This window comes from Pelobates fuscus, chromosome 3 (genome assembly GCF_036172605.1).
Source record: "Pelobates fuscus isolate aPelFus1 chromosome 3, aPelFus1.pri, whole genome shotgun sequence".
NCBI classification, from domain to species: Eukaryota; Metazoa; Chordata; class Amphibia; order Anura; family Pelobatidae; genus Pelobates; species Pelobates fuscus.
Window position 1 is genome coordinate 419,709,453 of NC_086319.1, and position 26,878 is coordinate 419,736,330.

General features: G+C 45.5%; 1 protein-coding gene across 1 annotated transcript in view; it reads right to left on the reverse strand.

Moving 5' to 3' along the window:
• Window positions 1-26,878, reverse strand: part of LOC134602088 (uncharacterized) — a 170,713-nt gene that overhangs the window by 5,281 nt on the left and 138,554 nt on the right. The window contains exon 5 of the mRNA XM_063446587.1: window positions 670-764. Coding sequence (XP_063302657.1) covers window positions 670-764 — 95 coding nt within the window. The remainder of the gene's footprint in view (window positions 1-669; window positions 765-26,878) is intronic.

The following is a 26,878-nucleotide window of genomic DNA, read 5'->3' on the forward strand; positions in this document are numbered from 1 at the left end:
GCGCTGCGAGTCAGACCGTCCCCATCCTTGGTGACATAGTGACATACAGGGGGCGCTACGAGTCAGACCGTCCCCATCCTTGGTGACATAGTGACATACAGGGGGCGCTACGAGTCAGACCGTCCCCATCCTTGGTGACATAGTGACATACAGGGGGCGCTACGAGTATCTGTCCCTATCCTTGGTGACATAGTGACAGACAGGGGGCGCTACGAGTCAGACCGTCCCCATCCTTGGTGACATAGTGACATACAGGGGGCGCTACGAGTATCTGTCCCTATCCTTGGTGACATAGTGACAGACAGGGGGCGCTATGAGTCTCTCCCTTCCCACAGTGTATTTTTCCCCTGCATGATGACACAGTAAGGGGTCACTGTAAGTCTCTCCCCTCACAGGATGACAGACAGAGTGCACAAGGAGTCCCCCCTTCCCCCCACCACAGGATGACAGGCAGAGGGTGCTAGGAGTTCCCCCCCACAGGATGACAGGCAGAGGGTGTTATGCGTCTCCCCCCCACCCCACAGGAAGACACAGGCAGTGGGCGCTATGAGTTCCCCCCACAGGATGACAGGCAGAGGGTGTTATGCGTCTCCCCCCACCCCACAGGAAGACACAGGCAGGGGGAGCTATGACACAGAGGGCCCTACAGGGTGACATTGGATTACTTACATCCAGGGTAGCTGGTGACAGGCAGTTGTACACTCGATGTCCTACTTTTTGTAATGGGTCCGTATAGAAATAATCTCCATTGTTAATACTGAATCCTGAAACAGAAGAATTTCCTTACAGAACACGGGAAAAGGAGAGAAAACAAGACTTGGCTGAAAAAATGAGAGTTACAATCCACATCATATTCCATGCCCTAAACTAATGTGACTAGTACATTAGCCCCAACTGCTACCTAACCATCACAACCTCTAAATTCAACATTACCACCTAATCAGGACGGTACCCCTTAACGTGTTCACGTATCCCATTTATATCATTTGTCAATGTGACGAAAGTAACCTCGTCACTGGCTTTTGGAAGGGCCTGTTTGCCAGCCTCCTACCCTGTGATTATGGCTCTGTGACAAACTGAACCTCGTCAAGGGTTCTTGGAGGGGCCTGCTGGCCGGCCTCTTACCCTGTGACTATGGCCCTGCAATATACCTTGCCCAATGCACTGTAAAAGGCTCTGTTCCTGTAAAGTATGAACTTTAGTACTCCAGACAGAGAGACCGACCAGTAGCCCTAATTCTCTGGAACGGTTTTGGGCATAGGACCTTGTGCACAGTGGGTCAAAAAGAGACTTCCAGGAATTTCCTTAACCCCTGCTCTGATCTGGGTGATTTTTGGATATGTTGTTCACCCAGATCATGGCTATCAGGGGATATGTTATGTTTTGGGGTACTTTCTGAACTTTGTAAAAATGTGGTTTTTCTGCCTGGAGATAATTGAGTTACTTTACTCAATTATCTACCAAGCAGATGGGAGGGTGTGCTGTGAGTGGGAATGTCAGGCATTGTTACATTGTTTCTATTGGTCTGCAGGGCTGGACTGGGAAATTTCCCGGTGGGCCGGCACACTAGGGAGCCAGTGCACGGCCGCCTAGTGTGCACCAGCCCCGGCCGCAATTACAGGGTGACCGGCAGGAGGGGATGCGCTCCCCTCCTGCCGGTCACAGAATGTAGCGTGGCCGAGCAGGAAGACCGGGTAGGGGAGCTTCTGTTCCCCTATCCGGTGTAACAGGAAGCAGTAAGCGAGCCGAGAATGCTACTCCCGCGAGCAGGCAGGTTGGAGCGTTGCCGTGCGTTACCATGGCAATGCTCCGACCTGCCTGCTGTTCTCGCGGGAGGAGAGCGAAGTCAGCCTGCAGCCAGAGGAGCTGCAGGCTGAACAGCACGTGCCACCACTGGACCACCAGGGATTGAAGCTATTCCCCCTCTCCCCTGGGCCTTGACCAAAGGTAAGGGGGGAGGGGAGTAATAAAAAGTTTTTTGTTTTTTTTTAAATATAAATATATCAATGCTTTAACCCCCCCTCCCCCATACACACACTACACTCCTCCCCCACACCAACAGCACCCCTCCACACACACAGAACCCCCCCACACACACAGAACCCCCCCACCCCACACACACACAGAACTCCCCCACCCCACCCCACACCCCACACACACAGAACTCCCACACACACACAGAACCCCCACCGCACACACAGAACCCCCACCGCACACAGAACCCCCCCCGCACACAGAACCCCCCCGCACACAGAATTCCTCTACGCACACAACCCCTTCACGCACACAGAACCCCTTCACGCACACAGAACCCCTCCACACATAAACAGAACCCCATCACACATAAACAGCACCCCTCCACACATAAACAGCACCCCTCCACACACAAACAGCACCCCTCCACACACACAGAACCCCCCCCACACACACAGAACCCCCCACGCACACAGAACCCCCCCACGCACACAGAACCCCCCCACGCACACAGAACCCCCCACGCACACAGAACCCACCACGCACACATAAACAGCACCCCTCCACGCACACAGAACCCCCCCACGCACACAGAACCCCCCCACGCACACAGAACCCCTTCACCCACACAGAACCCCTTCACCCACACAGAACCCCCCCACGCACACAGCACCCCTCCACGCACAAACAGCACTAGTACTCTAGTACAGTGAGAATCCACGTGAACTTGGTTTGCTTACTAAAACCTTGATTTAATATTTCAAAAAGTTTTTTTTTGATATTTTTTTTATATATATTTATAGTTGTGGTTGGGGACAATAAGCCAAGTTATATTAGTGGTGCACAAGTCGGTTGTGGTGTGCCGAAATCGACGTTCGTGTAGGCCTGTAAAAAGAGGGCCCACCAATTTAAATGGCCTGATAAAGGGAGCGGTGGGTGGGCTGAATCAGACCATCTCAGCACAGAGGAAGGGGCAGCCTGTGCATTTATAGGCTGGAATATCCCCTCCCACAGGCTCAGCCTTTCCATTTGTTGTCGAGGACACTAAGCCGAGTTATGTTAGTGGTGCACAAGTCGGTTGTGGTGTGCTGAAGCAGATGTTCAGGTTGGCCTGTAAAATTAGGGCAAAAAGTTAAGTTTAATACTTTAATATGTGTCGACATAAAATTTAAAGTATTGATAGCGTTAGCATTTAGAACCATGCCTGAAAGAGAAAGTTTGTTAGTGGGAGATACTGTATGTGACTAACGGAACCTCATCACAGGTTCTTGGAGGGGCCTGCTGGCCAGCCTCTTACCTCAGGACTATGGCCCATGTGTTAGACTTTGGTTCAGGACTATGGAAAGGCTACGCATTATACTTATGCTGTTCGTATCCCGAACCAACTACCCACCAGTTGGACCACCTCGAAGTGGAGTGTGTCGCTGGTTAACACTATTGACCTGGTTAAGAAGCTCTAACCGCAACAGTCTAAACCAGGGTCCTCCAACTTTTTAAACAGGGGGCCAGTTCACGGTCCCTCAGACAATGATTGGGCCTGGACTAAAGTTTTACCTTTTTTTATTATTATTCCTATAAATAGTGAAACAGACACATAGACATATACAGACACACATACACATACTAACATATTTACAGACACAAACACGCATAAGGACATACATACTGACATACATAGACAGACAGACATATACATACATCCAGAAATACAGACAGACATACACATACTGACATACATACATATACACATACTGGAATACATCCATACAGACATACAAGCACATACTGACATATATACATACACATACTGACATACAGACTGTAACGGGGCTCCGTGTACTCCGACCGAGTACCCTCCGTTGATGGATGCTCCTAGCGCTTACAGAGGACTCCAAGCACTGCAGACAACACCACAACCACCGCACGCTCCACAACCGCCGTAGCTTAACTGGAGCCGCGCCGTCTTCCTTCCACCCTGGAATGAACCTCCAGCATTCAGGACCGTGTGGGGAAGACCTCTCCTCCAGGAGAACGTATCCGGAACAAGCTCTTAAAAGAGCTAAGCTCAGGGGAATATGCAGAGCATAGCAATCCCCAGTGTGATACAGCAATTCCCTCCAATAACGAGACAAGGCTACGTTTTGAAGGGTCAAGAAGAACTGAGGACTGGGACACCCAGCCTGCTTTTTATTACAAAAAGGTACACACAGGACACTCCCAGGGGGAGGTTGAAATTAACCAATCACATCCATGGTACCACCCCCACGTCTCCTCCCCTCAGATAAACACATAACATAATTATAGCATACAGTAAAAATACAGTTTTCACACATAGACTGTAACTTTTTGAACGGGACTTTTCGAACGGGACTTAGTCTCTGGAGCTGAAAAACGAAGTGTAGGAGAAGGTAAGGGTCAGCGGTGTTCGGCAAAATGCGTAGCCGATTTCAGTTCCACAGAATCTTTAGCATACACCGCTGACCGCGTTCGACTGAACAAAGATGGCCGCCGCCACGTGCAATTAACCTGCAGTAACCTCACAGCCTGGGAGGTCAATTGCCTGCACACTTTAACTTCTGGGTGGTCCGCCTGTGTGGTACTTGGTTCAGTAAGCCCTATTTACTGAACCAAGTGGGAGAGAGCCAGGGGCAAGTTATTTTACAGGTCTGGGGACATAGTCTTAAAGGGGCATTGTTCAGCAAAGTCCCAATATGTCCCCAGACGGTTCTTAAAGGGCAAAACACACCGAATAAAAGTTAATAAGTTTTCAGGGGCACAATCTTCCAGGGGCCATAGTCATGAGGAAGGAGGCTGGCAAATAAGCTTCTCCACAATCCAGGGAAGCAGGGCAATTTTCCATTTAAAGGGCCAGTTACAAATAGCGATTTGTAACACAGACATACATACTGAAATACATACACACAGCCATACATACGCACACTGACATACATACAGATAGACAGATACATACTGACATAAATACATACACAAACAGACATACATACTGAAATACATACATACATACATACTAAAATACATACTGAAATACATACATACACACAGACAGACACACACAGAGATAGACACATACTGACATATGTAGCGGAGAGGTAGTATAATACACAGTATCTCCGCTGGGTAACCGGAACAGCATAAAATAATCCAGGCAAATCAGTACAGCATACAATAATCCTGGTAGCGTTGTAAGAATCCTTCCTTCCCAAGAACTAGACGACACATAGGCTGGGAGTCAACTGAGGTCTTTATTCACAGTTCCAGTATTTATGCAAGTCCCAATGCAAGGGGTTTCCATACTGACATAACAGGGGTAATACAGTAGGGGACTACATGGGGGACTTAACATTCTGCACATTTCTCCCATCAGGCACTGCTGGACGAGAGGGATACTCCCACTAAAATATAGAGTTAAGTGGATTATCCCTCTGTGCAGCAGAACTGGCATTTTACACTAAAACCCATAACTTTTACAATATTCCCCTTATTTAAACGAATGGACGTTCGGTAGATAGCTGGGGTCTGAGCGCACATTTTGTGAAAGTACCGCTCAGATCCCAGCATAAATAACCGAATGCCGCACAAAACAAATATTACATTCAAGTTACCTTCAAACTACCGATTGACTTTAGGGAACCACTTTACCGAAGGACCGGGGCACCCGAACGGCTTGGAAGTCCAGCGGTATTCGTGCCGTCGAGTAGCCGATTTTAGCTCCAGGCGCTCAACGACAAAACATCGCTGGGCTAACAAAGGATCCAAGATGGCCAACCGCCGCGTGGTCGGTAGCCGAACAGCGGCCACCCGGAATCCCTCTAATTACCGATTGCAACAATGTTGCAATCCTTAATGGGAGCCACACGACCTCCTGTGTGTGGTCTCCCTTTGGTAGTTTGTTCGTTTCACGAACAGTGTTGAAATTCACTGTTCGTGAAACTATTGTATGAATGCTGGCGGTTTTTCATGCCGCCAGCATACGAACGCTATTGTTCGCATGGAACCTATACAGCATACACATACTTGGTTCTTAAAGGTACATACACATCTTTAGGAAAACACAATAAACAGTGGCTAATCCGACACAACATACATACACACAGATAGACATACTGACATACACACACAAGCACATACTGACATACATACACACAGACAGATACATACTGACATACATACACATACATACATACTGAAATAGATACATACAAACACACTGACATACACACACACACACACACTAAAATACATACACATACATACTGAAATACATACATACACACAGAGATACAGATAGACACATACTGACATACATACACACCGATAGACACATACTGATATACATACACACAGACAGATACATACTGACATACATACACACAGACACATACATACTGACATACATACAGACACATACATATACACACACACACACATACTGATATACATACAGTCATACATCCTGAAATACATACACACAGATAGACACATACTGACAAACATGCACTCATACACACAGACATACATACTGGAATAAATAGAAATCCCAGTAAACGGAACGCACCCCAGGGTCTTTGAGGTATGGTAAAATTTAACTTTTAATTCATATAAAAAAAATGATAAAACAAACATCAACGTTTCGGCCTCAGGCTCCAGATGTGAGCCAAAACGAAGTTTGTTTTATAATTTTTTAATATGAATTAAAAGTTAAATTTTACCATACCTCATAGATTTCTATTAATTTTGCTGGATCAGCACCGGGCAATATTGTGATTATCACCAGGAGTGAAAGCATATTGGATTTTGTTACTGAAATAAATACATACTCATACATGCATGCATACAAACATATACTGACATACAAACACATACATACAGCATGCATACATACACACAGACATACATACTGAAATATATACACAGAGACAGACATACATACTGGCATACGGACATACTGACATACTGACATACATACACACAGCTAATTTTTCTTACTTTTCTTGCAGGAGGGTGGCTGTGGCTGATGGGAGTTGTGGCTATTCCCTCCTCGCGGCCTGGCTCTCTTCCCTCCCGAGCAGAGTGGACGGCCACTTCCTCCGAGCACTACTTTGCGGCTGCAAATTTTTAAAGGGGCCCGGTCGCACTATTGCACGGCCGCAGCGCTAACTGGGCCCCTGAAGATATAGGGCCCATCAGGTGACCCTGAGTGCTTGGGCCGGGTTCAGGACCCCGGCGAGCCGGACCTGGCCATAGTTTGAGGACCCCTGGTCTAAACGGACGGCTGGGTAGCCACCGTTCGTATGGACGGACACATGGCGTCAGCCATTTTTAGCTGTGAACACATACAGTGGTGTTTGGTCTTCGAGTGCATGGAACTATAACACACACATACAGTTCAATTGCCATGGAGCCAAAGTCTTTTATTACACGAATAGGCTCCATTGCATAGCTATCTGGGATAAAGGAGTTAATTCAGTAAATCTGAGAAACTACCGAACGCCAGAGCAGAAATACATGAATAGACCTTTCTGCATAGGAAAATAAAGTATTTAAATGCCGGTCCTTAGTCAAAAGGCAGCAGGCAGGCAACCAGGCTCCTCCAATGCACAGTGGCGAGATTGGTCTCGTCACACTAAGACATGTTGGTGATGAGATGGTAGAGAACCCAATAGAGTTACTAATAATCATCTAGTTTATGAAATGGTGATCAGAAAAGAACTTGTATGTAAACACTTATAAAACATCATATAATACATGTAACGGCTACCCAAGTAGTGAGAGGGTATCAGCCGTTGGAGACGTCCTTTTTCCCAGCAAGCTGCTGTATAGTAATGAAGTTGCTTATTCCCATCCACAAGATCCAAGAGGAGAGTCAGGTTCAGCTGTTAAAAAGCAAGGTAATAATGCAGTAAATCCCCTTCCAAGAACGAGACGAGGCTACGTTTTGAAGGGTCAAGAAGAACTAAATTTGAATGACAAAGATTCTCCTTTTATGCGATTCTCCCCATAAAAGGGAGACACCTACATAATTAGGACAGTAACCAATTACAAACATGGTACATCCCACACATTTCCTCCCCTCAGATAAACAGTTAACATAATTATCACACACACATTTTTACCCGAGTTTTGGATGTACCCCAAATACTTGGGGTACATCCACAAATCCAGTATCCCCAGATAGCCTCAATCTGGGGGAACAACATATTTAAAAATCATCCCATTTGATTAAGGGGTTCGGGAGTTATGGGACTTGACCGACCGCACAGGCACACTAGCCGAAAATAGTTCGATAAGTTTTGGCCTTGCGGTCGGTCCTCGTTCGTGCGGTGAAAAGGCACGAAAATCTTGCCATCCATGCATTTCCTGATGATCTAAAATCCCTGTATGTGGTATAGTCTATCTACCAAACGGCAGCACGGTCGGTGGTTCCAGCACGAATTTACCGTCTTATGGAGGTCTCAGCGGTGTTAGCCTAGGTTCCAGACACTCGACGGCAAATCACCGCTGTTCGTGAACTAAGATGGCCGCGAACACGTGTAAAAGTCCCGAAATCGCGCCCACCTAGGAACTGAAACAAAGAGTTTGTGCGTTTCATACGGATGGTAAGTGCCGATCTGGGAGGTAAAATACCACATAATTAAATAGCAGGGTGGTCCGGTGTTCGGAAGTTTGGGTTCATTTTTATACATACTGAGTCTCAGCAGTACGGGTTGTATAAATAAACGAATGTTGTTACAAAGTCCCGAACTGTGATACAAGTAACCAGGTAAGCACATTCCACTGTGGTTATAGTCTCTGTTATTGTACATGTACCTGGTTAGTTGTTAAAGGGCCGGTTTAGCAATACGTATTCCCAGGCAAAGGTAAGGTTCTGTTGCACTGCTCCCCTTTTGTGGGACACTCCGGCAGACCCGGATTGATCCTTTTCGGGTCAACTTGGGGCTGTCTGGCCGGCTGTCAGGGTAGGAGTTCTGTTTGCCTGGACAGTCCATCCGCATTCCCATTGAACTTGCCAGGGCGGTATTGGATGGAGAAATTGTATGGTTGTAGCACTAAGCTCCATCTCAGCAAGCGTCCATTATCTCCAGCCACTCTGTTCAACCATACCAGGGGATTATGATCTGTAATAAGGGTAAATTCCTGACCATACAGATATGGTGTAAGTTTCTTTAAAGCCCAGACCAGGGCTAAACACTCCTTCTCCACTGCCGCGTAGCTCACTTCCCTGGGTAACAATTTTCTACTCAGGTATGTGACAGGGTGTTCCCCTCCATCTTCCCCGATCTGGCTTAGAACTGACCCCAGTCCGTACATGGGGGGCAGATAAAACAGGTGCGTTGATCAGGGCTTTCTTTAAGGCTTGAAAGGCTGTTTCACAGGCGGGAGACCACAGGACTATTCTAGGTAGGTTCTTTTTAGTCAGGTCTGTCAGGGGTTTAGCGATGGCGCTATAGTCAGGGACAAATTTCCTGTAGTACCCGGCTGTCCCTAGGAATGCCAATACTTGAGTGTGGGGTGTGGGCCAGTTGGCCACAGCCTCAACCTTAGCTGGTTCTGGTCGCTGTTTCCCACACCCTACCCTGTTTCCCAAGTACTGGACTTCAGCCATACCGAAGTGACACTTTTCTGGCTTCAGAGTTAGCAAAACAAGGGGTAGAGTCAGCGCTAATCAGGAAGGCAGCAGTCCCAAACAAGGACTCCCTCTAATGTCCCTGGAGATAAATAGACAAAGCAAGAGAATGGGGGATGGGTCTGCGCCACTGTGTACAACAGATAATGATATTAAATCCAATGGGATCTATATCGTTGTGTCCAAAGTTCTACTTTATACGATATCCAGAAGATGTCAATGACATGGAGGATAATCCAATTTTATAAAAAATGGAAGAGTTCTTACTTACAGTTGGCAGAGCTTAATCCAGCTCTGGTGTGAATGGCTTGCAGCGGTATTATCCCCGCTTGAGGGATATACGGCAAGTGTCCTCTTCTATGTAGTGGCAGGTAACCAAGTTGGAAATAAAAATGGAAACCATAATGGTGCAGTACGTTCCACAAATTCGATAAAAGATATAAAATATAATAGATACACTCGCATTCGGTAGAGCTTCAGCTAGCTCTAGTTTGTTAGGCGTACAGCGGTATAATCCCCGCTTGTAGGATATGGGATGAGTGATCTTGACGCGAATATCAGTAGCTCTGAGAGAAGATAAAAAAGCGATAGTGCTCTCAATAAAATCTTTGGTGATAAAATAAAATAAAATATACTCACAATATGTAGGGCAGACTAACTGCTCTATGTAACAGCGTAGGTGGTATAATCCCCACCTCGGATTCTTAGGAGTATTATATCCAGAAAATAAAAATAATAAAAGAAGTATACGGTATAAAATATATATAAAAGGGGGGGCGGGGCCGGACCGCCGAGCTGGACGGTTGCAGGCAAGCAGAGCTCCTGCAACACCGCACTAAAAACGACTAAAAATATGCCTTTAAAACGAAAAGCAGACCGACGGCTACGAAGCCTAAAGCAGAGGGACCGCTGGATCCAGGGAGAGGCTGGCTCACCGAGCTACAGTCTCCTGGAGGGGAAATTCTCGCTAACCTACCTGAGGCCTTCTACGGCGGTGAGTGGGGTGGACGGCCGCTGCCCCACTATCCTGCCATACACAGCACCCAACCTGGGGCACAAATCTGAGCGGACCCGGCCCCGTTCCCCCCCCCATGGACCGGGGGGTGATCCCGGTCCTCACCCTAAGGCCTTGATCGGGATGCCGCGGCCGAAGCTGGGGGGTCACACCGCTAGGCCCAAGATGGCAGGCGCCATGTGCACTAGCACTAGCACACAAAATAAGAAACGATCCTCACATACAAGGCGTTAAAATATTAGGTAAAGAATACAAATTAGTGCTGTTCGCAGATGATATCTTAATAACACTAGAAAACCCACAAATATCAACTCCACCCCTAATGGAGACATTGACGAGATTCGGGGACATATCACATTACCGCCTAAACCAGGACAAAACGCAGGCACTACTTGTTAAACTCCCCTTGACCACCACGTCCACACTGAAAGAGAAATACCTCTTTGACTGGAGGACGTCCTCACTTACTTATCTGGGCGTCAAAATTGCATCCTCCATAGCGGAGATAATCAAACTAAACTATCTCACACTCCCACAACAATGCACACGAGAAATGCACAAATGGTCACAAACACACATCTCGTGGTTAGGTAAAGTAAATGCGTATAAGATGGTGATCTTACCAAAAATACTTTATATGTTCAGGATGCTTCCCTTACAAGTCCCACAAACGCTACTGAAATCACTGCAAACCATATGCAACACGTTCATTTGGGGACACAAAAAACCACGTATAACAAGTACGATACTATACAAACACTCAAAACAAGTGGGCCTACCCAATATAGGCCTATATTACAAGGCATCAGCCTTAGCATCAGGAATATTACTACACGCCACTGAGGGAACAATACAATGGGTGGACATGGAGAGGACCCAATTCAGACATAAATCGTCACTGGCACACCTGTGGACACCGAAAAAGTTCAGAGCACCCAGATCTGACTTGCTACCCACTACCAAGCTAACTATCCAATTCTGGACGGCTTTTTTAGAAGCCGTGGGGGATACGTTCCGCACAGAGGCTCCGCTGACGGCCTTAAAGGCTATCTCACCAGATATACACCTACAAAGGTGGTCCCTAGCGAGAATAACACACATACATCACCTGCTCCACCCTCACGGACTGATGTCATTCCCTGAAATACAACAAAAATGGGAGATTCCCAATGGTGCGATTTTCACATATTTACAACTTAAGGCCACTTAATATTTGTACAACTTAAGGCCACATATTTCCAACTTAAGGGCACATATTTACAACGTAAGGCCACTTAAGTCCACACTGAAAGAGAAATACCTCTTTGACTGGAGGACGTCCTCGCTTACTTATCACAGCACATGTACATACACAACAAACAAGTCATACCCAGACATTCCCATCGACGAAGGCAATAATTGAAAGGGGCTGGAAACACCCTACAAAACCAAAGACCATCTCCTTATGTGGTGGAATCTCGGTAAAAATAAATTTAGTAGGCCGAGATTACCACGTGGCATGTGTACGTGCATATGCTGACGTATCGATCAGTTGGTTGCACGAGGCAAGATACGATCAGTAGTGTACGGAGCATGTGCAAGAATACAGGATGTAGTATTCCCCCTCCTCCATTGTGCTGGACAAGCCATGCGGTCAAACAGGAAGTTAATTCTTATTTGTGTTGATTGGTTAAGAGAATGTGCGGGTGGAGCTTAATATGGGAGAAGTTATGTGCCTATATAAGGAGCCTGCACTATTGTCCGGGGCTCAGAACTTGCTGTATTTTGGTGACGTTAGTCCCTCTGAGTCCCGATCGGTGATCCAATAAAGAATCTCTTCCTTCCTGAAGAAACCTGTGTCCATCTCTCTGTGCTTGGCTTCCGTCAGTTTCTCCGGTATCATTTGGTGCATTGGCCGGGAAGCTCATCGTTCAACGGTAGCTGAGAGGCAGAGGCGTGAGACGGTCTATCTTTGCCCACGTTCTCTACGGCTGCACCCCTGAACTTCTGCGTGGACCTCCCTTCGTCTCGGCGCCACTGGTCTGTTGTCCAGGAGATCATCGGCCTCTACGTGAGAAGTGCTGGGGTGTCCCCGTCGATGAGTGTGAACTCAGGTTCAGGAACGAGGAGGTAAGACAACTGCTGTTTTAGACGGCAGGACCCACTAGGGGTATACCGATTGTGCGGTAGGCCCAAAGGGGTTTTGAATCTGTGTATCTGCCCCCTCTGTCGGAGGGAAGGAGCGAAGGCGCACCGCTCGATCGAACGCTCTTTAGTCAGACCGTTTGATTTGGTTAGTCAGGCGGGGTCCTGGTGTAAATAGCCCTAGCCGGACACCGGTGTCTTGTCTAGACTAGCGTTCTAGGGTGTATATTACGTTCGCTAGGTCGGAGGGACCGGGAGACTAAGCGGCGCCTGTGTAAATTCGGTTCGCTAGCTCTCAACCTATCTGGGCTAAGTGGGAAGGCGTGTAAATTTGGAACCCACTAGACTTTTGATAGTGCGACTAAGAGGCGCCTGTGTAAATTCGGTTCTCTAGCTCGCTATATATGTGGTGATTGGGCAGTGTGGCTAACCAAAACGGGTGTATATAGTTTTAGGTAGTCCATCAAGGTACTGGCCAATAGTTTAGTTGGGAATTGTAAATGTGTTAACGATTGTTTAGTAAAGTGTATATCTTGTTAGATAGCGCGAGCTCAGCCGTCTAGCGAGAGTGTTAATAGTGTGTTGCTGTATTATAGTGCACGGTACCATAACCCTGTATATTTACTGACACTGTATATAAGTACTAATCATTGTCGTCCATTGCATGTGTAACACCATAACCACTAATAATTGTATTGTGACCTTAACTTGTGCTTTGACCTATGCTAACCGTACTGTAACCGCTATTTGTAAAAGACGATGTTACTGGGGTGTGTTATAGACGGGTAATTCGTATATAGAGAATTATAGCGTGGGTGACTGTATAGTTACGCCAAAGGGCATAATATTGATTATATAGTGACTGGTGTAACAGCTGTGTGTGTACGGGAATTCCCTGAGTGTTTATTGTTATTGTGTACGTTTCACTTGGTAACCGTACCACGTGGTGCTGTTGCCAGAGGAAACGGGTGTGACTGTTGAATAGTACGCGTGTATAGTATTCGTTGTCGACGACGTTCCATTGTTAAGTATGGGTGCGTCGCAGTCAACGATTCCGGATCCCTTAGGTTGTATGGTGAAGAATTTTAAAAAGGGATTCAAAACTTGTGATTTTGGGGTTAAAATGTCTCCTGTACGTTTGGTCACTTTGTGTACTAGGGAGTGGCCTACTTTGGTTGCGGCATGGCCGCCACGTGGCAGTTTGGATCCAACTCTGGTACAGCGCTTACACGTGGCTGTATCAGGTAGGCCTGAACTTTACGGCCAGTTTCCTTATATTGATTGTTGGAGACAGGCCGTAAATGACTCGCCAAAATGTCTCCGGACATGCCACGAGGAGCAGTGTCGCCTCATGGTAGCTAGGACTTGTTCGTCCACTAGGACTGGTGTTAGGCCCATTTTGGACACGCCCCCTGAGTCCGAGATCCCTTTGCCGCCCCCTTACTTTCCGTTAAGAGGAAGTGACGCAAATACAGGAAGTCCTGCAACCCTCCCCTCATTACCCCCATCCACTTCCGCTTCCTCCTCCAGTACAGGATCCACCCCCCCTCGTACTAAATCTCCCCTTCTGGAATCAGAACCAACCCCCATTAAAAACGAATATCCTGATTTGGCGCCACTTCAGACTTCCGGTCAAGCTTCATCTAGCTCGGCTCGAAGTGTTCTATTTACAACCTTTTCCCAAAACCAAGCTCCCATATCCCCATACCCTACTTCTCCCCGACTGGAACCTATGACTGACGCCCCTCCACGTAGCCCCATACAGACCCGACAGTTGACCGGTGCCCAACAATTAAAACACTATCAGATGCCTCTTCGTCTGAATCCCGGGTCAGCCTATATCGATGCCGCCGGTCAAATGGCACATGCTGACCCAGTCTTTGTATATGTCCCATTCACGACAACCGATCTTTTAAACTGGAAGACCCACAATTCCTCGTATACTGAGAAACCACAAGCTATGACTGATCTGTTCACCTCAATAGTACAGACACATAACCCGACATGGGCTGATTGCCAGCAGTTATTAATGACTTTGTTTAACAATGAGGAAAGGACAAGAATAAATCAAGCAGCCATTAAAGCACTTGAGGATAAAGCCCGTACTTTAAACCAAGCCAATCCATCAGCATGGGCCGCAACACATTATCCCAACACCGATCCCGATTGGAACGTAAATGGTGCTGATATGGCTCAACTCAGAGCCTATAGAGACGCTATAATTGCTGGCATGAAAGCCGGAGGAAAGAAAGCTATTAACATGTCGAAGACAGTTGAGGTGATTCAGAAAAGCGATGAAGCGCCCAGTGTCTTTTATGACCGATTATTGGAGGCATACCGCTTGTATACCCCCTTTAATCCGGAAGACGCAGATAATTCCCGAATGGTGAACTCCGCCTTTGTCAGCCAAGCTTACGGAGATATTAAGCGCAAGCTACAGAAGTTAGAAGGGTTTGCAGGTATGTCCATCACCCAACTAATGGAGGTAGCGAATAAGGTTTATATGAATAGGGAAACAGAAAGCAAGAAAGAGGAAGAGCGCAAGATGCGTAAAAAGGCTGATATGCTAGCGGTAGCGATCGCAGGCGTAGATAGACGGGGCCCAGATAGAGGCGATAGTAGATGGAGTAGGGAGCCTTTGAGTAGGAATCAATGCGCGTATTGCAAGGAAGAAGGGCATTGGAGGAATGAATGTCCGCAAAGAGAGCAGTACGAGAGAGACCTACCCAGGGCAGGCTACGGAAACTTTAGAGGCAGAGCGAGAGGTAGAGGAGGCCCCGGAGGGAGTAATGGTTATAGAGGGAGTAATGGGAACAGAGGAAGTGTTAGGGAAGACAGGTATATTCCAGCAGCGCAAAGGTCCCGCGATAGAGAAGGCAGGGACTTCGTGGGATTGGCTGACACGGTCATGGAGGACTATTGATACCGACCGGGCTCCATCCCCCTTGGTCGAGCGGAGCCTATGGTCGATGTATCAATAGGGGGGAAAAGGAGTGCGTTCATGATCGACACTGGTGCTGAACATTCAGTGGTGACTAATCTAGTTGCTCCTCCATCTGGAAGGACTATTACTGTGATAGGAGCAACTGGAAGGAGTGCTGAAAAACCGGTTCTTAAAAGTCGACTCTGTACATTGGGAGGCCACGTAGTAAAACATCAATTCCTTTATATGCCTGAATGTCCAGTCCAATTGCTGGGACGTGATATGCTATCCAAATTACAAGCGCAGATTACGTTCCTACCAAATGGAACAACATCTTTAAAGTTTAATGGACCTTCAGGTATCATGACATTATCCGTACCAAAGGAAGAAGAGTGGCGACTTTATACAGCGTTGACTAGCCAAAACCCTAGGAGTGATGAGACATTATTTAATATACCAGGAGTTTGGGCAGAGAACAACCCACCAGGACTGGCCCGCAATATTCCACCTATAAAAATTGAACTAAAACTTGGGGTTTATCCAGTGAGCCTAAGACAATACCACATCCCGCAGAAGGCTAAGAAGAACATCCAATCCTATCTGGATAAGTTCATACGGTATGGTATCTTAAAATTCTGTACTTCCCCCTGGAACACCCCATTGCTGCCTGTTCAAAAGCCCGGTACAGATGAGTATCGACCTGTGCAGGACTTGAGAGCAGTCAATGATGCGGTTGTTAGTATACATCCAGTTGTGCCCAATCCATATAACCTGCTTGCTTTAATTCCGGGCGGGGCTACTTACTTTACAGTCTTAGATCTCAAAGATGCCTTCTTTTGCCTCCGAATTGCCGCAGAAAGTCAATGTATTTTCGCTTTCCAATGGGAGAACGCTGTAACGGGCTCAAAACGCCAAATGACTTGGACAAGACTGCCCCAAGGGTTTAAAAATTCACCTACCCTATTTGGTTCAGCCCTAAGTCAAGATCTACTAGATTTCGAGTCCATCCCAGGAGAGTGTGTATTGTTACAATATGTAGATGACTTGTTGATAGCAGCAGTTACAAAAGAAATCTGTCAGCAAGCAACGCACAATCTACTACACATTCTCTGGAAGGCAGAATACAAGGTGTCTAGAAAGAAGGCTCAGTTGTGTTTGCCAACTGTCAAATATCTGGGATTCCATATCTCTGAAGGTCAAAGAATTATGGGGCCAGAGAGAAAAGAAGCTGTCTGCCAAATACCAATACCCAAGAATAGAAGACAAGTGCGAGAATTCTTGGGGGCAGCAGGCTTCTGTAGGATATGGATTCCCAGCTATGCGATACTGGCAAAACCTCTGTACGCAGCTATCAAAGGTACAGAGCACGACCCCTTCTTATGGACCCAAGAACAGCAAACGGCATTTAAAGATGTGAAGAAGGCTTTGATGAGTGCCCCAGCATTAGGTCTACCTGATCACACACGACCATTCTACCTGTATGTACACGAGCAAAGAAGAATGGCTGTAGGAGTATTGACACAGTACTTGGGATCATGGCAAAGACCTGTTGCCTACATGTCTAAGCAATTGGATGCAGTGGCCAGCGGACTCCCACCTTGTCTAAGAGCCGTAGCTGCAGCCGCCCTGCTAGTAGCTGAAGCCGATAAACTCACTCTGGGTCAAGAACTTTATGTACGAGTCCCACATGCAGTACAGACGTTGTTGGATTACAAAGGAAATCATTGGTTTAGTAACAGCCGTATGACCAAGTATCAAGCAATGTTGTGTGAAAACCCAAGAGTGCATTTAGAGAATGTAAACACCTTAAATCCAGCTACCCTTTTGCCACAACCTACTGAAAGTCAACATGATTGTTTGGAAGTAATGGATGAAGTATTCTCAAGTAGACCAGATCTTCGTGATTTTCCCATCCAGAACCCCGATGTTCAATATTATACCGACGGCAGTAGTTATGTGAAAGAAGGGATCCGCTATGCAGGATATGCAGTAACAACAATAGACAAGGTGATAGAAGCTCGGCCACTGGCGAAAGGAACATCAGCACAAAAGGCAGAACTGATAGCACTGACACGAGCGTTACAATTGGCTGAAGGTTTAAGAGTGAATATCTATACGGACTCTAAGTATGCGTTTTTAACCACTCATGCCCACGGAGCTTTGTATAAAGAAAGAGGACTACTGAATTCAGAAGGCAAAGAAATCAAGTACGCAGCTGAAATCCTTCAACTATTGGAAGCAGTGTGGGAGCCGAAAGAAGTCGGTATCATACATTGTCGAGCGCATCTGAGAGGAGATGGTGATGTAACCAAGGGAAATCGGATGGCAGATAGTGCAGCTAAGCGCGCTGCTGAATCAGGAAGACAGGAGTATGTGGGGCATATAGCTGCTCTTATACCAACTCCACTGTCCCAATGGACTCCAGTTTATACAGCTCAAGAAGAGGAGTGGTTAAAGACTGAACCGGGAAAGTATTTGGAGAACAAGTGGTATCAGCTAGAAGATGGAAGAATAGTCATACCAGCATCACTAGCGGTAGAAATTGTCCAAAATTATCATAACGGGACACATTCTGGGAGAGACAGTACTGAAGAATCTCTCAGAAAACATTTCTACATACCAAGATTGTCCAACTTGACTCAGGCCATTGTACGAAGATGTGTAACGTGTGCTAAAAATAATGCAAGACAAGGACCAGTAAAGCCACCAGGAGTCCAGTTTATGGGGGGACTCCCCATGTCCGATCTACAAATAGACTTTACAGTGATGCCTAAATCGGGTGGACATCGTTACCTGCTGGTAATTGTGTGCACCTATTCAGGCTGGGTAGAAGCATGTCCTACTCGTACAGAGAAAGCAGGAGAAGTTGTAAGATTCCTGCTACGAGAAATAATACCCCGATATGGACTACCCTGTTCTATAGGATCGGACAATGGTCCAGCTTTTGTTCATCAGTGCCTACAACAACTGACTCATATGCTTGGTATAAAGTGGAGGCTTCATACGGCATATAGACCCCAGAGCTCTGGTAAGGTAGAGAGAATGAATAGAACTATTAAGAACCAGTTGGCTAAAATGTGTCAGGAAACCCAACTTAAGTGGAACGTTCTCTTACCCATAGCTCTATTGCGAATCCGCAGTACCCCTACCAGAAGGATGGGCCTCTCTCCTTTTGAAATTATGTATGGGCGACCACCTCCCGTACTTGGTAACTTAAGGGGGGATTTGAGTCAGTTGGGAGAAGGAATTACCCGGCAGCAGGTTGTAGAGTTGGGTAAGACTATGGAGGAGGTACAGAAATGGGTACAAGATAGATTACCTGTGAATATTTATCCCCCTGTTCATAGTTATCATCCAGGAGATCAAGTGTGGATTAAAGAGTGGAATAATGTACCGTTAGGGCCCAAGTGGAGAGGTCCTTATGTTGTTCTTTTGTCTACCCCTACAGCGATAAAAGTAGCCGAAGTGACTCCGTGGATACATCACTCCAGGGTTAAACCAGCAGCAGTCGATTCTTGGCAAGTTACAGCAGATCCAGAGAATCCCTGCAAGATCCGGTTAAAACGCACTACTCAGTCGGAGTAACGAGGAATCGTGTGGATTACAAATTTTATTGTTACAGGGATTTGGTGCGTGAGTGAGAAGGCCATAATAAAGCCTGTCCGCTTACCAACACATAGTATATAAGCCAGGAAAGTCTCGAAGGGACACCTGTGAAGACGAGCAGAACTCCATTCCCTGCAGCCCTCACATCCTGGAAGCTGAGGCGCCTTCGCACGGACGAAGACTGAGGATGACGGCGAAAGATGTGCTTTTGATAGTGTTTATTTATATGTGTTTTTATATTCAGGAAGGTAGAGGTACCGACACTCCTAGCTGTGAGGTATGCATTAAGACTACGAGAACAGGTAACCATATTTCCCAAACCCTAATTTGGCATTCACAATACGAGTGTAAAGGAGATGTATCGAGATGTAGATACTTAAATATAGACTATAGTGTGTGCCATTTAGGAGTAGGAGAACCTAAGTGCTTCAGTCCGGAGTATCAACCTCGTACAATTTGGTTGACTCTCAGGAATGGAGATCCTCAGGGGACCCTAATTAATAAGACGGTGTTAGAATCCGTACATTCTTCGGGTGTTCTGCTATTTGATGCGTGTAAAGCGATATCGAGTGGTAGAAAGCCGTGGAATGTATGTGGGGATCTTAGATGGGAGAGGACGTATGGGTCTAATGATAAATATATTTGTCCCAGTAGTAAAAATAAATATGTGAGTCCTAGATGCCCAAATAAAGACTATAACTTTTGCCCATATTGGTCTTGTGTGGGGTGGGCGACTTGGGGACAGACAGTAGATAAAGACATGATAGTGACTAAGTTGCCGACTAGCCCATATTGTAAGTCTATGGAATGTAATCCCATCCATATACTTATAAATAACCCCGATAAGTTCTTAGACAAATATGGCAATTTATTTGGGTTTCAGATATACGGGACGGGTTTAGATCCTGGGACATTGTTGTTTATAGGGATAGAGACTGATACGGTATCCTCCCAAACTCATCAAGTATACCATTCCTTTTATGAAGAGATGAGTATAGATAATAAGATCCCCCATAATGCTAAAAACCTGTTCATTGATTTAGCCGAAAGTATTGCCGGTAGTCTTAATGTTACCAACTGCTATGTGTGTGGAGGTACTAACATGGGAGACCAATGGCCTTGGGAAGCAAAGGAGGTAATGTCCGGTTCTGAGGCAGTTGACCAACTAATATTTACACAAGCCGATTATCATATGAGTGTTAGAGGTAAATCTGAGTGGAGATTAAAGACCTCCATCATAGGTTATGTTTGCATAGCAAGGAAAGGAATAATGTATAATACTTCTGTAGGAGAATTAACTTGTCTAGGGCAAAAAGCTTATGATGATGATACAAAGAATACAACTTGGTGGTCGGCTTCAAATGTCTCAGAACCATCTAACCCGTTTGCTAGATACGCTAATTTAAAGGATGTGTGGTTTGATTTATCCATCACATCTACCTGGAGAGCCCCAGCAAATTTGTACTGGATCTGTGGTAAGAAAGCCTATTCGGAATTGCCACAGGACTGGGAAGGGGCATGTGTGTTGGGTATGCTCAAACCATCCTTCTTCTTGTTACCGATTGAAACAGGTGAGACTTTAGGTGTTAAAGTGTATGATGTGAATCATAGGAAGAAAAGGGGACCCATAGAGATAGGCACCTGGGAAGATAATGAATGGCCTCCCCAGCGTATCATAGATTATTATGGGCCAGCCACGTGGGCTGAGGATGGTACCTTTGGTTACAGAACCCCTATTTATATGCTCAACCGTATTATAAGATTACAGGCGGTGGTTGAGATTATCACTAACGAAACATCACAAGCGCTCAATCTTCTAGCAAAGCATAACACCAGGATGAGGACAGCAGTCTACCAAAATAGATTAGCCTTGGATTACCTTTTGGCAGTAGAGGGAGGTGTATGTGGGAAGTTTAACCTGAGCAATTGCTGTCTTCAAATAGATGACGAAGGGCAAGCAATAGCTGAGCTTACTAGCCATATGGTTAAACTAGCGCATGTGCCTACTCAGGTATGGAAAGGGTATAATCCAAGTAGTTGGTTTGGTAGCTGGTATGAGTTGTTTGGAGGGCTTAAGGCAGTGGTAGGTGGAGTCCTACTGATTTTAATGTTGTGTCTACTCCTGCCGTGTCTTATACCCTTAGTAGTTAGGTCTGTGCAAAGCCTGATAGGAAATATAGCAGAGAGGAAGGCTGCTGCACAGATAATGGCGATTTATAAGTATAAGGCTTTAGATCAGGGAGAACCAATGCAGGAAGATGAGTGTTAAAAAGATTCACATCATAAGATAAGTCTGGTCTGGTTCAAGGTAACTTGCGGTGTAAGCAAACCAAGGTTAAGTGATGCCTCAAGTAATTGTAAAATATCAAGAGGCATCAAAGGGGGGAATGTGGTGGAATCTCGGTAAAAATAAATTTAGTAGGCCGAGATTACCACGTGGCATGTGTACGTGCATATGCTGACGTATCGATCAGTTGGTTGCACGAGGCAAGATACGATCAGTAGTGTACGGAGCATGTGCAAGAATACAGGATGTAGTATTCCCCCTCCTCCATTGTGCTGGACAAGCCATGCGGTCAAACAGGAAGTTAATTCTTATTTGTGTTGATTGGTTAAGAGAATGTGCGGGTGGAGCTTAATATGGGAGGAGTTATGTGCCTATATAAGGAGCCTGCACTATTGTCCGGGGCTCAGAACTTGCTGTATTTTGGTGACGTTAGTCCCTCTGAGTCCCGATCGGTGATCCAATAAAGAATCTCTTCCTTCCTGAAGAAACCTGTGTCCATCTCTCTGTGCTTGGCTTCCGTCAGTTTCTCCGGTATCACTTATGCTACAAAGCTTGGGAAAACACTACACCCAACGTGACACTACAGTGCAAAACATTGTGGGAAACAGACTGTACCATCCAACTCACGGATGAAGAATGGATACGGGTATTAAATGACATATCCACATGGACAAAATGTTACACACATATAGAAGCACACAGAAAATTATTATACAGATGGTATCTAACCCCGCATAGGCTTCACAAAATATACCCAAACTCAACCCCGCTATGCTGGAGATGCTCTGCAGCAGAAGGTACACTTATGCATATTTGGTGGGCATGCCCCAAAATCCAACCTTTATGGAAAGAAGTACACACTACAATTCTCGCCCTCAAAATTCCAGACACCCAAAATACACCTGAAACATACCTGCTCCTAAGGTTCCCTCAGACATTCAAACAATCACACAAGCAATTATGTGCCATCATTATCCTGGCGGCTCGTAGTCTAATAGCTCTCAACTGGAAATCCACAATTTGTCCAAACAAAACCCAACGGTGGGACAAAGTACACCAATTCCACATCTATGAACGAATGGCTGTGCCCAATTCCAAAACGGCAAAGTTGTTTCACACAACATGGGCTCCAGTGGTAGAAATATATAACTGACAGACTTCGAAAGCTAACCCCTGCTAATTATATATAAATATACGTATGTTTTACTAAGGGTCATACAGACACATACACCTATCAACCAATTACAACACGCAAACGGGTCGAATGTTACTCTGGCTCTGTGAGCAATAACTGCGAAAGTAAATATGCATAACAATCTATGTATGTTGATCCATGCTACCTGACTGTAATTTTTTCCCAACCTGATTCCAACTGTAATGTTTTCCTGTTTTTCTTGGTTATATTCCACTTTTGATTATATCACTGATTCACAATGTATCACTGATGACAAAACTTCAATAAAAAAATATATTGAAAATAAATTTTTTTATTGAGGTGCTTATATATGCCACCAGTAATATGGCTACTTATTATGTTATTTCTTAATAGTACATTCCCCATCCAAGATGGCCGCCACCATTATTTTTATCTCCCAAGTCCCTCCCCAAGTGTTCCCTACCCACTCCTCTTCCCTTTCAGCCCAATACAGGGCTTTACACACATGTAGTTTATCTTGTAACTACATGCCCCACAATTCCGTGCGGCCGGAAGTGACGTCGCGCTTATGACGTGCGTCACGTGATCCGGCTGAAAACATGTTAATTCTTAACCAATAACGCTCGTTTTTGTAAAATAATTATGTTAAAAGCATCGGATAAGCTATATCTATCGAATTCTTACCATTAAATGCTGTTATGTATGTGCAAAAATTATCTGTTTTACTATTGGTTGTGCAATTTTGGCGCCAATTTTAAATCCTCTCCATACCTATATAAACTCTAACCAGGCAGGTTGACATGTTTGCTATCCATTGATAAAGCCCTATATTGGTGAAACGCGTTTGGATACTTTTACTGCTTTTATATACTGTTAATAAAAAGATTTTGGTCATTTTTACGTTGAAACCATCATCTTTTACTACTACCTGGCTTTTATATATATATATATATATATATATATATATTTTTTTTTTTTTTTTAATTCTTTATTTTTGTTGTGCATATGAGTAGTACAGGCAGGCAAGAGGTGCCCCAGGAGCAGTCCTCCAGCATTTCCCACGGCTTATATGCGGGGCACAAGATGAATAAGCACATTTTTTAAATCAATGACAAGTATAAACAATCGAGTGTAGATGCAGCTATATAGTAAATTCAACCATATATAAAGAAGTGGAACCCACCCAGAATACGTAGAGTATATATTTATATACAAATAGAATAACCTGTATTAGGTAGATTCTCCAGGCATGTGCTCTGTATAAACAAATCAAATAGCTAACATAGCGTAAAAAAGTGATAATTTAGGGTCTGAATATATGTGATGTAGATACACTCACAAACAAATGAGAGAATCAGGCCTTTCACCCACTCAGGGGTACTTTGATGAAAATGAGAAGCAGTGTCTTCCAACCAGATATGCAAAATAAAAGAATCAAAATATGGTGAAGCACGTTATAAAATAGTATAACACATTTTATTGGTCGCACTTACACTTTAGTAGTAAAAAAATGGCATGTCTCCAAATAATCATGGACCTCCTGGTGTTGAAAATCCAAAGTTCCACAGTAGGGGTCTCGGAGCAGTAGTAAAATTACAACAATACATAAAACAAACAGTGTAAAATAAAAAGTCCACAGGGAATAAAATCCAACGCGTTTCGTCCGTTTAGAATGCTGGACTTCTTCAGGGTTTCTTTTTTTTTTTAAATTCTTTATTTTTGTAGTGCAGAAGCTTTGTACAATCACCTGTGAGGTACCCCAAAGGCAATCCTCCAGCGCATTACAAAACATTTAAACACAGAGGTACAGGATTGATCTTGCACATTTTTTATAAGGTTGAGTTTTGCGGTATCCGGTATCGATTGTCATTACTTAAGCATATTCACAACATAAAATAAACTAAAATAAACTAAATTGACGTCGCTTAACTTTCTGCTCTTGCAATAAAATTGAGATGCTGTGTCCAGCGTGATGGTAATTATACCAGCAAACTGGTGTGGTTGATTCCGTTTTGTGAGTCGCTTATTTGGATCATGAATCAAAGTTAAACATAACTTGTAGTACAGGCTAGGCCAGTTATGGGGTGAATATGTCATTCACGATAGTCCCACTGTAGGACCAAAGTCCAGCTTTTTACTGACATCCCCTCAAAACTTTGCTATTAAACATAGATTAACCATGGCTATAACTTGAGACCATATTATTTTGTTGGTCGTTTTTTGTGTCTAGAAACAACTATATGCTAGGTAAACATGTCATGTGAAAAACAGTTATATGCTAGGCAGACCCTTCCCGCTTAAAATAGTTATATGCGAGGCAGACCCTTCCCGCTTAAAATAGTTATATGCGAGGCAGACCCTTCCCGCTTAAAATAGTTATATGCGAGGCAGACCATATCCGCTTAAAATAGTTATATGTGAGGCAGACCCTTCCCGCTTAAAATAGTTATATGCGAGGCAGACCATATCCGCTTAAAATAGTTATATGCGAGGCAGACCATATCCGCTTAAAATAGTTATATGCGAGGCAGACCATATCCGCTTAAAATAGTTATATGCGAGGCAGACCCTTCCCGCTTAAAATAGTTATATGCGAGGCAGACCCTTCCCGCTTAAAATTGTTATATGCGAGGCAGACCCTTCCCGCTTAAAATAGTTATATGTGAGGCAGACCATATCCGCTTAAAATAGTTATATGCGAGGCAGACCATATCCGCTTAAAATAGTTATATGCTAGGCAGACCCTTCCCGCTTAAAATAGTTATATGCTAGGCAGACATATTATGCTGGAGACGGTTAGCGTTTTGGCATGTCTTGCAGACAGACAGGACTATGTGAAGATGGGTAAAGGAAGTGGAGGGCAAGATTAGTGAGCTGGATTCAGCTCGCTGGTAGATGTGTTTAACCATTACAGCGTGACTGTGAGTGATAGGGGGCACATGCATTCAACCTGCACCCTAGGGGGATGGTGTAATATGACAATCATTTAGTATGGCATATCACAGGATGGCATCCTCACAGGCTACAACAGAACCTGTTCTATGCTGCCTAGAGGACTTGCACATATTCCCTTCATGTTCCTTAGTAATATTCTGCCTTAACAGGGAGTGAGAAGAGGAAACGAAAAATAGTGAGCTTGGAAAGCGTAACCTGTTATGTACATTTGCGGTCGTAGCCGGTTGAGTAAGGAGGTCAAACGCTTCATTGGTAAAAATAAAAAATTGATCAAAATAAATAATAATAATAAAAATAAATAAATAAATTAACAAATAAAGTCCCACCGTCGTTGGTACATGACCAGTGTCCCTGCATAACTGCATAGAGTCCTTTGGTGGTTGTGGGGAGGCAGGCCGCATGCCCTCATGCCGATAGGTCATCCTATTCCTCTGAGGGGAAACTGTGGCGACGGTGTCGGGTAGTACTGGAGCATATCACCCTGGTTATAACCACAGTGGTGTATGGGCCTGTGGGATCGGTCAGTCTCTGCCGCTCGGAGGGTCATGCCGGTGCTGGAGTAGCTGGCAGCAGCCGTGAGGGGTGCTGGTGGCCCTGCACTTCGGTCGGCGAACTGGCCCCCAAGTCCTGTGCGGGTCCCTGGGGCTGAGGGTATGTTGTTTTGTTGCTCGTTTGTTCTGTAAGTACGGGGCCTTCCGGTGCAGCGCCGTTTCTCCTCTGGGGCTGGGTGCTTGAGGGGAAAGTGTTGCGGGGGAAGCCTCCGGGTGAGCCCCTTGTGAGATTTTAGGTGACTCACCCGTGGTCGGGCTTTGAGGTGTCGTTGCTTGTTTCGGGCTTCCCGCCTCCTTCTCCCCGCTGCCCAGGTCCCCCTCGTGTGTCATTTCGGCACTGCTGGTGTCTGCTTGGGGTCTCTTGGGGCTGGTGCCGCTGGCGCCTCCTCCGGGGTAACCCCACGGTTCGAGATCTTGGCCCAGAAGTTTTCAAATAGTCGGTTTAACCTTTCCGACAGTGGAATCAGGCAGGCCTCAGATGTCGAGGTCCACGTGGCTGCCGCCATGTTGGTTGTCGTTGGCCCTGCGGCGTCGGTGAGCCGATGTCGGTACCTCCGTCTAGGGCTACATGCTGCGGGTGCCGGGATATCCCTCACCGGCGGGGGGGGGGAATTGGTGCCCCGGGGAGACCTCCCGCCGTTT